Source organism: Rhamphochromis sp. 'chilingali', assembly GCF_963969265.1.
Source record: "Rhamphochromis sp. 'chilingali' genome assembly, chromosome: 1".
In the NCBI taxonomy this organism is placed as follows: Eukaryota; Metazoa; Chordata; class Actinopteri; order Cichliformes; family Cichlidae; genus Rhamphochromis; species Rhamphochromis sp. 'chilingali'.
Genome location: NC_137929.1, coordinates 61,514,221 through 61,526,727, shown reverse-complemented (window position 1 = coordinate 61,526,727; position 12,507 = coordinate 61,514,221). Strand labels below are relative to the sequence as shown.

Below are 12,507 nucleotides of genomic sequence, written 5' to 3'. Positions count from 1 at the left end.
GATGTCGCGCTAAACAACAGCAACACGTTTATGCAGCTTGATCAGCTGATGTTTGCTGGAGCCACAATTGTAAAAGCTGCTGTTGATGATATTGGTTTGATATGTGGTGAGACGGAAAGATAAAGATGGAACCAGGAGATGTCCTTACTGAATCATCAGAGCTGAACAGGTTTCTGAGAGACAAATAACACCAGGATCCTTTTCTACGTAGCTGACAGCTGGTAAATGTGCAGGGGTGGGTCTAGGAAAGTTTTGCCAGGGGGCCAGGTAGGGCATTAACAGGGAAAGGGGCCACAAAGAAATACTTTTCTTTTTTATTTGATGTAAAATGTATAGAAATCATACATATACCAGGAAGAAAGTGTACATCAGTGTTTGTTCATTCACTGCATTTTGTTGATTGATTCAAATATGGTGATTTTCAGCTAGCAGGGCTCAAATTAGAACAGAGGTCAGTCGTATTTGTAGGTTATTGCCAATAACCTTTAACTATTTAAATACATTTTGCTAAAGTGACTTTAATGTCTCCTGTTTTAGAACAAAATAAGAGAAAACATAACTGCTGTTGTGATACCCTTTACCTCTCGCCTGGGTTTGTTGGTTTTGTCAGGTCAAGTAATACAAAGGACTGGCTTTGTTGAGCTTCCTCAGTAAAAACACTCACACAAGTACACACTTGTATTTTTTGTAGTAAATTTACATTCTGGCAACTTAAGCTCACCATCTGCAAACTTAACAAGTGAAGTTCAAGGTTACAGGAAACAAACTGAAGCAGAATTAAGAGCTAAAAGTATATATTTGTTTTTTTATCAAAACCCGTGAGAACACTGTTTATACTTTGTTGTTGTCTCTGCAAAGGTTTCTGTTGGGTCTAAACTCAGACCCCGCTGTATCCAGGACTTATTCCCATGAAAGAAAAACAAGGCAACAGTGTTCGATCGATTTCTTGCACAAGGGAGGCCTCTCATCTGTGTCCAGCACGACAAATGACCACAATGGTGGCCTCCTCTCGCTGCCTTTTATTGACAAACTTCAAACAATGGTTTACAAAACACCTCCCCCTGCAACCCCCTTTGGTTACATAGACAAGGACTGTGTGTGTGTGTGTGTGTGTGTGTGTGTGTGTGTGTGTGTGTGTGTGTGTGTGTTTGTTCCTGCTGATCAAAGGGTCATAAAACCTAAAAGCAGGAACAACATCCTTGGTCATAAAGAGGGTAGTCTCCCCCACACCCAATGTATGGTTTACCATAGATAACACAGTCAAACCATACAAAGGGTGGGAAGTTCTACCAAACATCAAACAGACCTTCAAAAGGATGTTCCTGTGATAAAACACTTCAACCTCGCACCCAGAACCTCGAGAATCTGGGGATGGGAGGAAAGAAAGAATTCCTTTCACAGAGTTAAAACAATGGACAAATGGTAAATATAAAAATGACAAATGTTTAACTATTTACTCTAACAGTTTCTATCAATACATCTCAGAAAGACACAGCAAACATTTACTGTAAGGGAGTGATGGGAATAACGGTGTACTGTACAAGTACTAATGGCAGGCAGCAGCAAACGGGAAGAGGCCAAGATGATGACTAAGTTTAACAACAATATTGGTAAATGGTAAATGGCCTGTATTTTGTATTGCGCTTTACTAGTCCCTAAGGACCCCAAAGCGCTTTACACATCCAGTCATACACCCATGCACACTCTGGTTTTGCCAAAGAGTGCCAAAGCACTTTAACCACAAGCATTTGTGAACTAACTTATCTTTCTTGTAGAATTGTGCTCCAAATACACAACTTTGTGCTGACAAAATCGTTAGTTATTCATTTACAAATCAATATTGTCTGTAAGGAGGGCAATCCTCCCTGTCTACAGCCCTGCATGTGTGACTCCTGTGATTAAAGCATCTTTCTTTCAGCTTAACGAGTGAACCATCAGCTCGTTCAAACACACGTTAAAGTTTGTTTGGCTTGAGACCACCGAACAGAGGCAGCAATATAACATAGCTAACATTAACAGTGCAGTGAATCCTGCTTGTGCCATGATATTCAGGACTGCAAACCGAGCAGCATTCACTGACTTTCAGCTTAATGTGTTTGTGGATATATGACTGACTTTAATTATCCATAATATCATTATATTCTCTGTAAGATTAAGATCAACTTTTGAACAGTGTCTATTTTAAAGTCAAGGCTTTAAAACCAAGTTAACGCAGAAAGTATAAACATCACTGATGTCACATAACTTTGCTGACATGTGGCCAACAATAGTGATGGCCAACTTGAACCTGAGGCTCCAGTGTGTGTGTCGGAAAAAACAACACATTGCTTCAGAAGCACTGTGTCGAGGCTTGATTCGTATAACCAGAGGAAGGTGATCAGTGACATTCGAAGCTTCATTTAGAAAGTAACTGATTCAGTGATTTATAAGAAAGTCAAACGTGGGATTTATGTAGTGTTTTGATGGTGAGAGACAGCAAACCACTGATTACTCTATAAAGAGATATGGAGCCAGCGAGGAAGATACTGTCACTGCGTTGATTGATACTGTCACTGGGATCAAACTAAAGGAGTGTTCACAAGAAATCATCAGTATCAAACTGTGACAATAAAAAAATCTTCATTAAAGCAGCCAAGAATGGGATAAGTTTGATGTGAATCTTTGGTAATGCATGGCAGAAACTCTGTGCCAATTTTATCAACAAAATAAGGATTTTATCATCTTCTGGATGCAGTACCTTGGCCTCCATTAACATTATGAGGAATCTTTAATCAAGATTCATTCATCAATGGAAATATTAAGCAAGTATTAAAGACTCTTGTCTCTCGGCCTATGACTGCTGGGATTGGCTCCAGTGCCCTCGCGATCCCAAAAAGGATAAGCAGAAGCAAATCGATGAATCTTTACTTTCTTCCATTTCTGCAATATTATTAAGAGTAGAAATATCCTGTCTGAGTGATGCTGAAAAACTCGTTCATGCATTTATTACTTCAAGTCTGGACTATTGCAATTGGTTATTATCAGGATGTTCTTTTTTGCCTTGGGACATAGGTAGGATGTGATTGCTGCTGTTTTATCCATGTGTGGATGCACATGCCCAGCTCCCAAATTGTACCCAAATACTGTACCTCCCTCCATCCAACCATACACTTCTTTGGGTTTGCCATCAGCCCTGCCTGCCTAAGGTTCTCTGGGACCGTGACCAACCACTGCACATGCTCCACCACTATGAATCACTATGAATGACAACATCATCGAGGTAGGAAACAGCATATGCAGTGTGAGGACGCAGCTGTCACTCCAGCACGTGCTGGAAAATGGCCGCGGCTTCAAACAAGCCAAACGGAAGTGTGACAAATTGGTACAAACCATAAAGAGTGGAGAAAGACGTTTTTGATGATAATAATAATAGAGGCAGCACGGTGGCACGATAGTTAGCACTGTTGCCGCACAGCAAGAAGGTCCTGAGTTCAATTCCAACATCAGGCCGGGGTCTTTCTGTGTGGAGTTTGCATGTTCTCCCCGTGTTTGCGTGGGTTCCCTCCGGGTACTCCGGCTTCCTCCCACCGTCCAAAGACATGCAGCTTGTGGGGATAGGTTAATTGGAAAATCCAAATTGCCATTAGGTGTGAATGTGCGAGTGAATGTGAGTGCGAATGGTTGTCTGTCCCTGTGTGTTGGCCCTGCGACAGACTGGCGACCTGTCCAGGGTGTACCCCGCCTCTCGCCCTATGACAGCTGGGATAGGCTGCAGCGCCCCCCGCGACCCTGAAAAGGATAAGCGAATGGATGGATGGATGGATAATAATAATAATAATAAATGCATTTATACAGTGCTTTTGAGATTCACACACTGGTGGAGGTAAGCTACAGTTGTAGCCACAGCTGCCCTGCGGCAGACTGACTGCGAGGCTGCCATTACACGCCATCGGCCCCTCTGGCCATCACCAGTTTTTGTCTTTGGACTGTGCAGACAAGGGAATCTGCCAGTAGGCATTGGTTAAATCCAGCATCATAAACAACCAAGGAGTGCTTATAAAGTCCAGGTCAACCTTTGGCATGGGATAAGCATCAAACCATGAGACCTTGTTCACTTTGTGATAATCATCAAAGAACCGTATAAAACTATGTGCTCACTTCTTAATTACCTTGAAGTACCTTAAACACAACCGGCCCCTCTCAAAACCTGGGACAACTCATCTGGCAAACAGATAAGCATAGGAGACCAAACACTGAGGAACAAATCCTCACTTCATCCTATGATAACAGCATTTTCACCATTTCAGCCAATTCCTTTTTTCACAATTTGTCTCTTCTGCTCAGGCAACCTGTTAGGCCATGGACACACTTTCATGCCAGGCTGCATTTCAAAAAGGTGCACAACACATCTGCAAACTGCTGTTGCAATGAAGGAACAACAGCTTTATTGGAATGTGTGAGATGTTAGTCACAAAGCATTTTAAACATACTCTCTGTTCAGTGTGAGTCTCCTCCTCTGACAAACCTCCACATGTACCACTGAAAACAGTTAAATTAGTTTGAATCGGAAACAAACTACTTGTTCTGAGACCAATTCTTTGTTTTTCACACCAAACTATTTAATAAGACAAACTTTACACAGAGTTAATCAAATATAACTAATGCTTTAACATTATCAGGATTTCATAATAAAAACTACACGTTCCATCTGAACTCTGTGGAGCCTGATCTCAAGTCCAACTCTGAAACCAGAAGAGGATCTTTCTCTCTCTTCAGAGTCATTGTGATCCAGTGATTTCAGTCCTGCATGATCAGGCTGATGTTTGCACAGAGCAGATAATGAAGTGAATGTTTTTGCACATTGGTAACAGTGAAACAGTTTATTTACAGTGTGGGATCGTTTGTGTTCGGAGTATGAACTGAGATTCCTGAAGCTCTTGTCACACTGGTCACAGCTGAAGTTCACTTCCATGTGTGTACGTTCATGTTTGTTACGATGACCTGATTCTGAGAAGCTTTTGTCACAGTGTCTGCACTTGCATGGTGTCTCTCTTGTGTGGATTCACTTATGATTGTTCTTTAAGCTCACGTGCAGTGGTGAAGGATGACCCACACTAGTCACAGGTGTGCTTTTTGACCCCAATGTGGAAGAGTTCGTGTATTTTTAATGTACTTGGTGTGTGGAAGCCTCTTCCACATTCTTTGCAGTAGTTCATTTTGTCTCCAGTGTGTCTACGTTGATGTGGTTTTAGGTCCCGTTGATGATTGGAAGTTTTTCCACAAAGGTCACAGAGAAACTCTTTCCCACCACCACAGTTTTCATAATAAAAACTAGAGATGGACCGATCCGATATTACGTATCGGTATCGGTCCGATACTGACCTAAATTACTGGATCGGATATCGGAGAAAAATAAAAAATGTAATCCGATCCATTAAATATCACGAAAGCACCTCACAAAACTTGCGACACGCCGTAACTCACCTCAGAACGTTAGCACGTCGGAGCAGTATGCATCACGTGATACAGCGGCTGTGGCATGCGGGACCTGTCAGTGGTCTGGATAGCATTTGGAGCTTTGCTAGCAACCCGGCATTTCATCTCCGACAAAGTTATCCCCGAGAGAAGTAAAGCAAGTGTGTAAGTCCATCTCTGAATGTTTGTAAAGCATTCCTGCGTTAAGCTTAACAAACGATATATGGAGCGACTGCCTCTTCTTGCTGCTACTTCAATCATGAAACTGCTTAATGATCAGCTGATCGGCTTTTCTGTCGCGAGTCCGTCTCTCTTGTTTGATTTTGGCCGACTTTGCACCAGAAGGAGGAAACCAGCGGCTGAACAACAGCAGCACGTTTAAGCTTGATCAGCTGTTGTTAGAATTTATTTAATATTACTTTCTACACCAGGATCTTTTTCTACGTAGCTGACGCTGGTAACTGTGCAGGGGCGGATCTAGCAAAGTTTAGCCAGGGGGGCCGATAGGGCATTAACAGGGAAAAGGGGGCACAAAGACATATTTTTCTTTCTTATTCTCATTTAAAATGTCTAGCTTTTAATAAATAATTATCTGACACCCAAAGTTTTAATTTGATGTAAAATGAATAGAAGTCAATTACTGTATATAGTAACTATTAAGTCTAATATACCCTCATAAGCTATAGTACTTTTTCCTTTGGGAAGGTACCATCTGTGCAGTCTGCAATTTTGTTGAAGAAAGATGTTGAATCTATTTAATATTTCTTGAAAAATAATTGATTTCTGTGCATTTTTTTTCACACTGCATCAAATTAAGGTTGATTACGTCGATTAAGCATCATGAGGTGGCGCGTGAGGGGTGGTTCCCTATTTTTTATTTATTTATTTTTGTTGTTGCTGGGAGTTGGAACCCTATTAGTTAGGTTGCTTAATATTTATGCTAAGTACTCTTTAAAATACCAGAATAGGGAGGATGGTGTAGGTTTAAGTTTATTAGATTGATCAGTATTGCTGAACTATGAAATATTTTTTTTTGCATTGAGGTATAACAGAATAGCTTTAGTGTAGTTGTTGTTTTAAACTTGAGTATGAACTTATACAAAATGCAGCAAGATATTTAAAAAACAGTTTTGTTGATTAAAAAACACTATATCGGATTCAAATCGGTATCGGCAGATATCCAAATTTATGATATCGGTATCGGACATAAAGTGGTATCGTGCCATCTCTAATAAAAACTACAGATTCCATCTGAACTCTGTGGAGTTTACTGATGAGACTTGTTCCAAATAATCAGGTTAGAATTACAGGATAAAAAAAATCAATACATATCTCACAGTAACTGCACTTGTAGAGTTACTTTCTGGTGTGGATCTGTTGGTGTTTATTCAGGTGATGTGGAGATTTAAAAGTCTTCTCACACAGGTCACATTTATAAGGTCTCTCCTCAGTGTGGATAAACATGTGTTGTTTTAACTGTGAGTCTGTTGCAAACAGTTTCCCACACTGATCACAGCAGTAAACATCATTTCCAGTGTGAATCCGTAGGTGACTATTTCGGTTGTGTTTGTCGTTGAAAGTTTTTCCACAAAAGTCGCAGCTGTACGCCTTAATTCCAGAGTGGGTAACTAGATGCTTCTGCAAGTGGCCATTTTGAGCAAAAGCTTTACCACACAAGCCACAGATGTACTCTTTAACTCCACTGTGAATGAGTTGGTGTTTTTTTAAGCCTCCAGCCCGTCTAAAAGAATTTCCACACAAGTTACAGCTGTACGGTTTTACTCCACTGTGGATGACATGATGTGATTTTAAGTCTTTAGCTTGGGTAAAAGTCTTTCCACACAAGTCACAGCTGTATGCTTTAACGCCACTGTGGATGAGTCGGTGTCTTTGTAAGCCTCCAGCCTGGGTAAAAGACTTTCCACACAAGTCACAGCTGTAAGGTTTAACTCCACTGTGGATGAGTTGGTGCGTCTTCAAGCCTCCAGCCCGTGAAAAAGACTTTCCACACAAGTAACAGCTGTACGCTTTAACTCCACTGTGGATGAGTTGGTGTTTTTTTAAGCCTCCAGCCTCGGTGAAAGACTTTCCACACAAGTCACAGCTGTACGCTTTAACTCCACGGTGGATGAGTTGGTGTCTTTTTAGGCTTTCAGACCAGGTAAAATCCTTCCCACACTCATCACAGCTGTAAGGTTTAACTCCACTGTGGACGAGTTGGTGTAATTTTAAGCTTCCAGCCCGGTTAAAAGACTTTCCACACAAGTCACAACTGTAAGGTTTAAGTCCACTGTGGATGAGTTGGTGTTTTTTTAAGCTTCCAGCCTGAGTAAAAGATTTTCCACACTCACCACAGCTGTAAGGTTTAACTCCACTGTGGATGAGTTGGTGTATTTTTAGGCTGTCATTCCGAGTAAATTCCTTCCCACACTCATCACAGCTGTATGTTTTCTCTCCCTTTCTTCTGTGAGGTTTGTCGGCCTCCTGAGAGCACTGTTTTTCCGCCTCACGTTGGTCCTGCAGTGACAGAGATACAAACAGAGGCAGTGAGTGAAATGCAGTCGTGGAACAAACTGTAACTCCCTCCATTAGTGGAATTTAATGTGACAACAAACACATTGTTGGTGTATTTCCAACACCTTCTGGTGATAGTGTCACATTACAATGATGTGCAATGAGAGTTGTAATGAAAATGACATTATTGAAGAAATACTGATAAGTGGAGAAAATCTTTTACTTCATAAAAAGTTTTGAGTTCAACAGATGATATTGTTGTTTCAATATGTGCTGATAAAATATGATCTTTGTATTTTCTTCTAACTTCAGTGGTTTTTGGTTGTGAATGTAGAGTCTGTATATATGGAGGAGCCCAGGATGGAAAAGATAAAGCTGCTGTTAACGTGTTTTAAAAACCAACCAGCTGTGCACACAGTTTCAATAACAGTGTAACTGTGATACTTTTCTCACCTTCTGTATTGAAGTCATTGTTTCCTCTGTAGTGGCTGAGCTGAGTCCAAATGGCTGAAATTGTTCCTATGCAGCACCACCAGACTCTTGTCCTCCTGTTACTCAGCTGGGACACAAAAACTATTTAGACGTATTTTATCCCTGACAAAAAGAAGCAGAGCAAATAAACATTACTACACTCCTCAGTGACAACAGTACCTATAAAGCTTCAAGGTAAAACCCCAGAAGCAACTACAAATAGAAAGTCATCAGTTGCATACAAGAACTTGAAAGGTAAAAAGCCACTGACTGTCCTGTATGTCACCGCCTTTAGCCAGGGGATGCTACACCCTGTATATATGTCAATATTACATAGTTCCACAAAGGAGTCCCGCTCAGACTCATTGGTAGCAGTATAAACTCAGCCAACTACAACATTTCCAAGCACCTCATTACCATCCTAGCTCCCCGTGGATGGTAATGAGGTTTTCAAAAAACATTTCAAAAATCACACAACAGCTGTATGTTAGAATTTATTCAGAAATCTCGCAGTCAGAACATGCTATATCATGCTTGGGTAACTAGCAAAACTAGCAAGCTAACCTCCTGCTAACTCGTTTACCGCATTAAATGTAATAAATTCTGTTTTCATGAATGCCTGGATGTTAAACTTCATAGTTACACCTGGTAAAGCACCAATGCTGATCTTTTTATTAAAGATGAAAGAATTTAGACAGTTTTAAACTCTCAGTGATGCCGCAGTGTTTGTTTAACTTTGGGACCTGAAATGGTTTAGGACCCAGATTATTCCCAGATTTGCGAGCACCTTAGTCGGACAAATCCGGGAATAACGATGGCCCGCTTGTATGTTCTACAAAAAAAAAAGTGCTTTGTTGTGTATCTGACTGACAAACACAAAACCAGTCAAGTGGCACCATTTTTACAAACCAATTCTGATTCATCCGTTTCACTCAACAATCCGCTTTCCTCCGGTTCTCATTCAACGCTGCCGCCGTGCTTTTTCGGCCATGTGTGTATGAACACAAAGGCACTGTGCATGCGCGTTTTACCCATATTCTATCGCGATATTTCATTTTCTTATTGTTGTCTAACAATGCATTACTGTGAACGGCCCAGCCCTACCTTCAAGTTACACACTATGAAAGGCAACAACAAGTTTAATATTCAGAAACCTAAAGTATGTATCAGCAGCAGAATGGAGCTAAAAATAAATGTTTGTTTCAGTTTTATGAAGCTTTGAGTATTTTGGATTAGTAGTACTAACTATTAATGTTTGTTACAGGTGCAGAATTCTGTGATCAGTGGAAAGGCCAGGCTTGCATGTACAGATGAGCAACGCAGGTGGAATGCAGGGACAGCAAAGAACCTTGAACCTAAACGTCTAAGCCAGATAAACTTCAGACATCACAGGGCAGAGCAGCAGTACGATGTGAACTCCCGGACTGCAGTGACACAAACTCTCCCTAACACACCATATCACCTTACACATCAAGACTTTATTGACAGCGTTAGCAAAGCACAAGTGGAGCCACTTTTCCTCCTCAAGAACACATTGATTGGAAAGTGTTACAGTGCCTCGCCATCTGCAGGTCCTCACCGCAACAGTTAAGTTGATGAGTAATTCTTTCAGCCACACCAAGCACATAAGCACTTACAAACTAAGCTGTATTCCATGCAGGGCATTCTACCAGGCATATATTCAAGTTTCTGAAAAGCAAGCAGAACAATTACAAGAAGAAACAAAAGAGCAAAGTGCATCTGATTTGTGGCACAACTGTAGGAAACTCAGACTTACAGCAAGCTCTGCTAAAAAAAGTTCCAGTACGTGCCACCACAAAAAATGACAAATTTTTATCTGAGCACATGTACCCTTCTTTTCGTGGGAATTATGAAACAAACTATGGTAAATAAAATGAAGAGCTTGTCATCAGCTGAAAGAACAGGGTATGAACATCCTTCACATGGGTAGTGTTATCAGCATCCAGGAGCCATGGCTCTCTGCGAGTCCTGACGGGGTCATTGACTCAGATGTGCTTCAAGAAATAAAATGTCCTGTGCCAACTTATTCTTCAATCACGGAGTAGCTTACCCAGAAATGCAGCGATATCAAACTGGTAGATGGAGAGCTGCAGCTGCAGAAAACTGGCAGCAGAGGCTATTACATGCAAGTGCAACTTACAATGTTTTGCACAGGGCTCAAGACTGCCACACTTGTGATCTGAACACCTAGTGAGCATGTTTCATTTACAGTGCAATATCATAAACCATTTTTTCATTCTAAAAAAAGTCACAAATGTTGGTATTTTTGCAAAGGTTGCCTTTAAAATTTTTACCTGAGTTTTCATGCAGTTGCAAGCGCTTTAAATGAATGATAAAATAATTGCCTCTAATAACTCTGTTAACATGTTCTGCATAAACACAAACCTAAGGCCTTTACAGCCCTTGGGGCTAATCTCTCTGGGACAATTAAATGAAGCCATATATAGTTTTGGCAGCATGTGGCTGGTGTTAATTACTAACCATGGGTGTAAACTTTCATTAAAATTGAGACTTTGCTGCTAATAACCAGCTAGTGCTGATACTAACGCCATTCACCATAGGCTATTATTTAGAAAAAGTATTTTCGTGATTAATTTGTGTGATTAAAATGTGAAACTGTGGCAAACCACATTTAGACTTTCACTTACCGGTGTTGTGCCAAAAGATGATCGCCTGCCTAAAACTGACTTCCAATGTTTCCGTTAGGGCTGCTCAATTAATCTAATTTTAATCACGATTACGATCTGGGCTTTCAACGATCATTAAAAATGACTGAGCCGATTATTAGCCCCTCCCTCATTTATCCGCGACACCTTAAAGGCCGGTCCGTGAAAATATTGTCGGGCATAAACCGGTCCGTGGCGCATAAAAGGTTGGAGACCGCTGATTAAGAGCACCCGAGGGAAGCTCGGAAAGCTAAGCAGAAGTTATTTGGAGAGGAGAGTGACTGCCGTTGGCTGAAAAGACAGGTAAAAAAAAACTTCAGTGGTGTTGCACACTATTTTATATTATTTTTTAAAGTCATTGTTAACCCTTTAAAGCCGGTCAGAGCAGCACGCTCCGTTTTGTGTAACTATTTTTTAAATCCCTGAAGAACCCTGAACCGTGTAAGCTAGCGCAAAAATTTGTTTTGCATATGAAACCGGAGGAGTTGTACTTACATGTTGTGCCATCAGCTTGCCCTCGGTCACGGTTGCCTTCCACATAAAGCTTTGCAAAAATTGCATAAAAAGCGCTTGCAGGAACAAAAACATAATATTCCAGAAACACGCTTTGCCGATCCGATCAGCTGTTCGTAACACTTCCCACAGTGAAACAGAGGTCAGCGCGAACTATCACATGTCCGCCATTTCCTGGCCGAAACCGGAAGTGACGTCATTTTCGCAGAAATTGTAGTTTTTTACTTGTAGGCCTTAAAAGCCTATACTGGTCATGTTTGATTTTTCTGAATAGTTTCTGGGATGCTTAGAACTCGAACTGCACTGCTGGAAATAGTTTATTTTAATGCACCTGCTGTTTTCTTTGCAAATTTGCATCATAGGATTGTTTTGTTGTTTTTCCTGCAGTATATAAAAATTGGTGTATCTCCAAAATAAAACTATGAAGACACTCAAAATAAGTTTCCTGTTATTGTAAACTATTTTTTGCAACTTTTTTGTATTTAAAGCTTTGAGGGATAAGCCTCTTAAATTTCTCCAAGTAGAAATATATGTAAAATATACAAAAAACGATTTTCAATTTTTTTTGTAGTTTATTGCACTTTTTTGCAATTAATGTAGTTACTATGGACTTAATGCATACATATTATTAAAATATGGGCTATAACAGTTGTATAGCAACTTGAAATGCTCCCACAAATGGCACTACAGCATGTAAAAATATAATATAAGCTCTGGCGGACTTGGTTCTATAGTAGGTCTTAAAGGGTTAAATAAATATCGTCAAATAATCGAGATCTCAATTTCAGTGAAAATAATCGTGATTATCATTTTTGCCATAATCGAGCAGCCCTAGTTTCTGTGTATTTTTTATGTGTAATATCTTTAC

General features: G+C 40.4%; 1 protein-coding gene across 2 annotated transcripts in view; it reads right to left on the bottom strand.

Annotated features, from left to right (window-relative positions):
- The window catches only part of LOC308385602 (uncharacterized protein), a 42,291-nt gene continuing 29,784 nt past the window's right edge, over window positions 1–12,507 (bottom strand). The window contains exons 2-3 of one of the 2 annotated variants that reach the window (XM_080864622.1): window positions 8,422–8,527; window positions 1–7,971 (exon numbers count right to left, since the gene is read on the bottom strand). In XM_080864622.1, the coding sequence (XP_080720748.1) occupies window positions 6,811–7,971; window positions 8,422–8,439 (1,179 nt within the window). In that variant the 5' untranslated portion in view covers window positions 8,440–8,527 and the 3' untranslated portion in view covers window positions 1–6,810. Of the gene's footprint in view, window positions 7,972–8,421; window positions 8,563–12,507 lie in introns of both variants that reach the window. The other variant, XM_080864621.1, reaches the window with a different exon arrangement.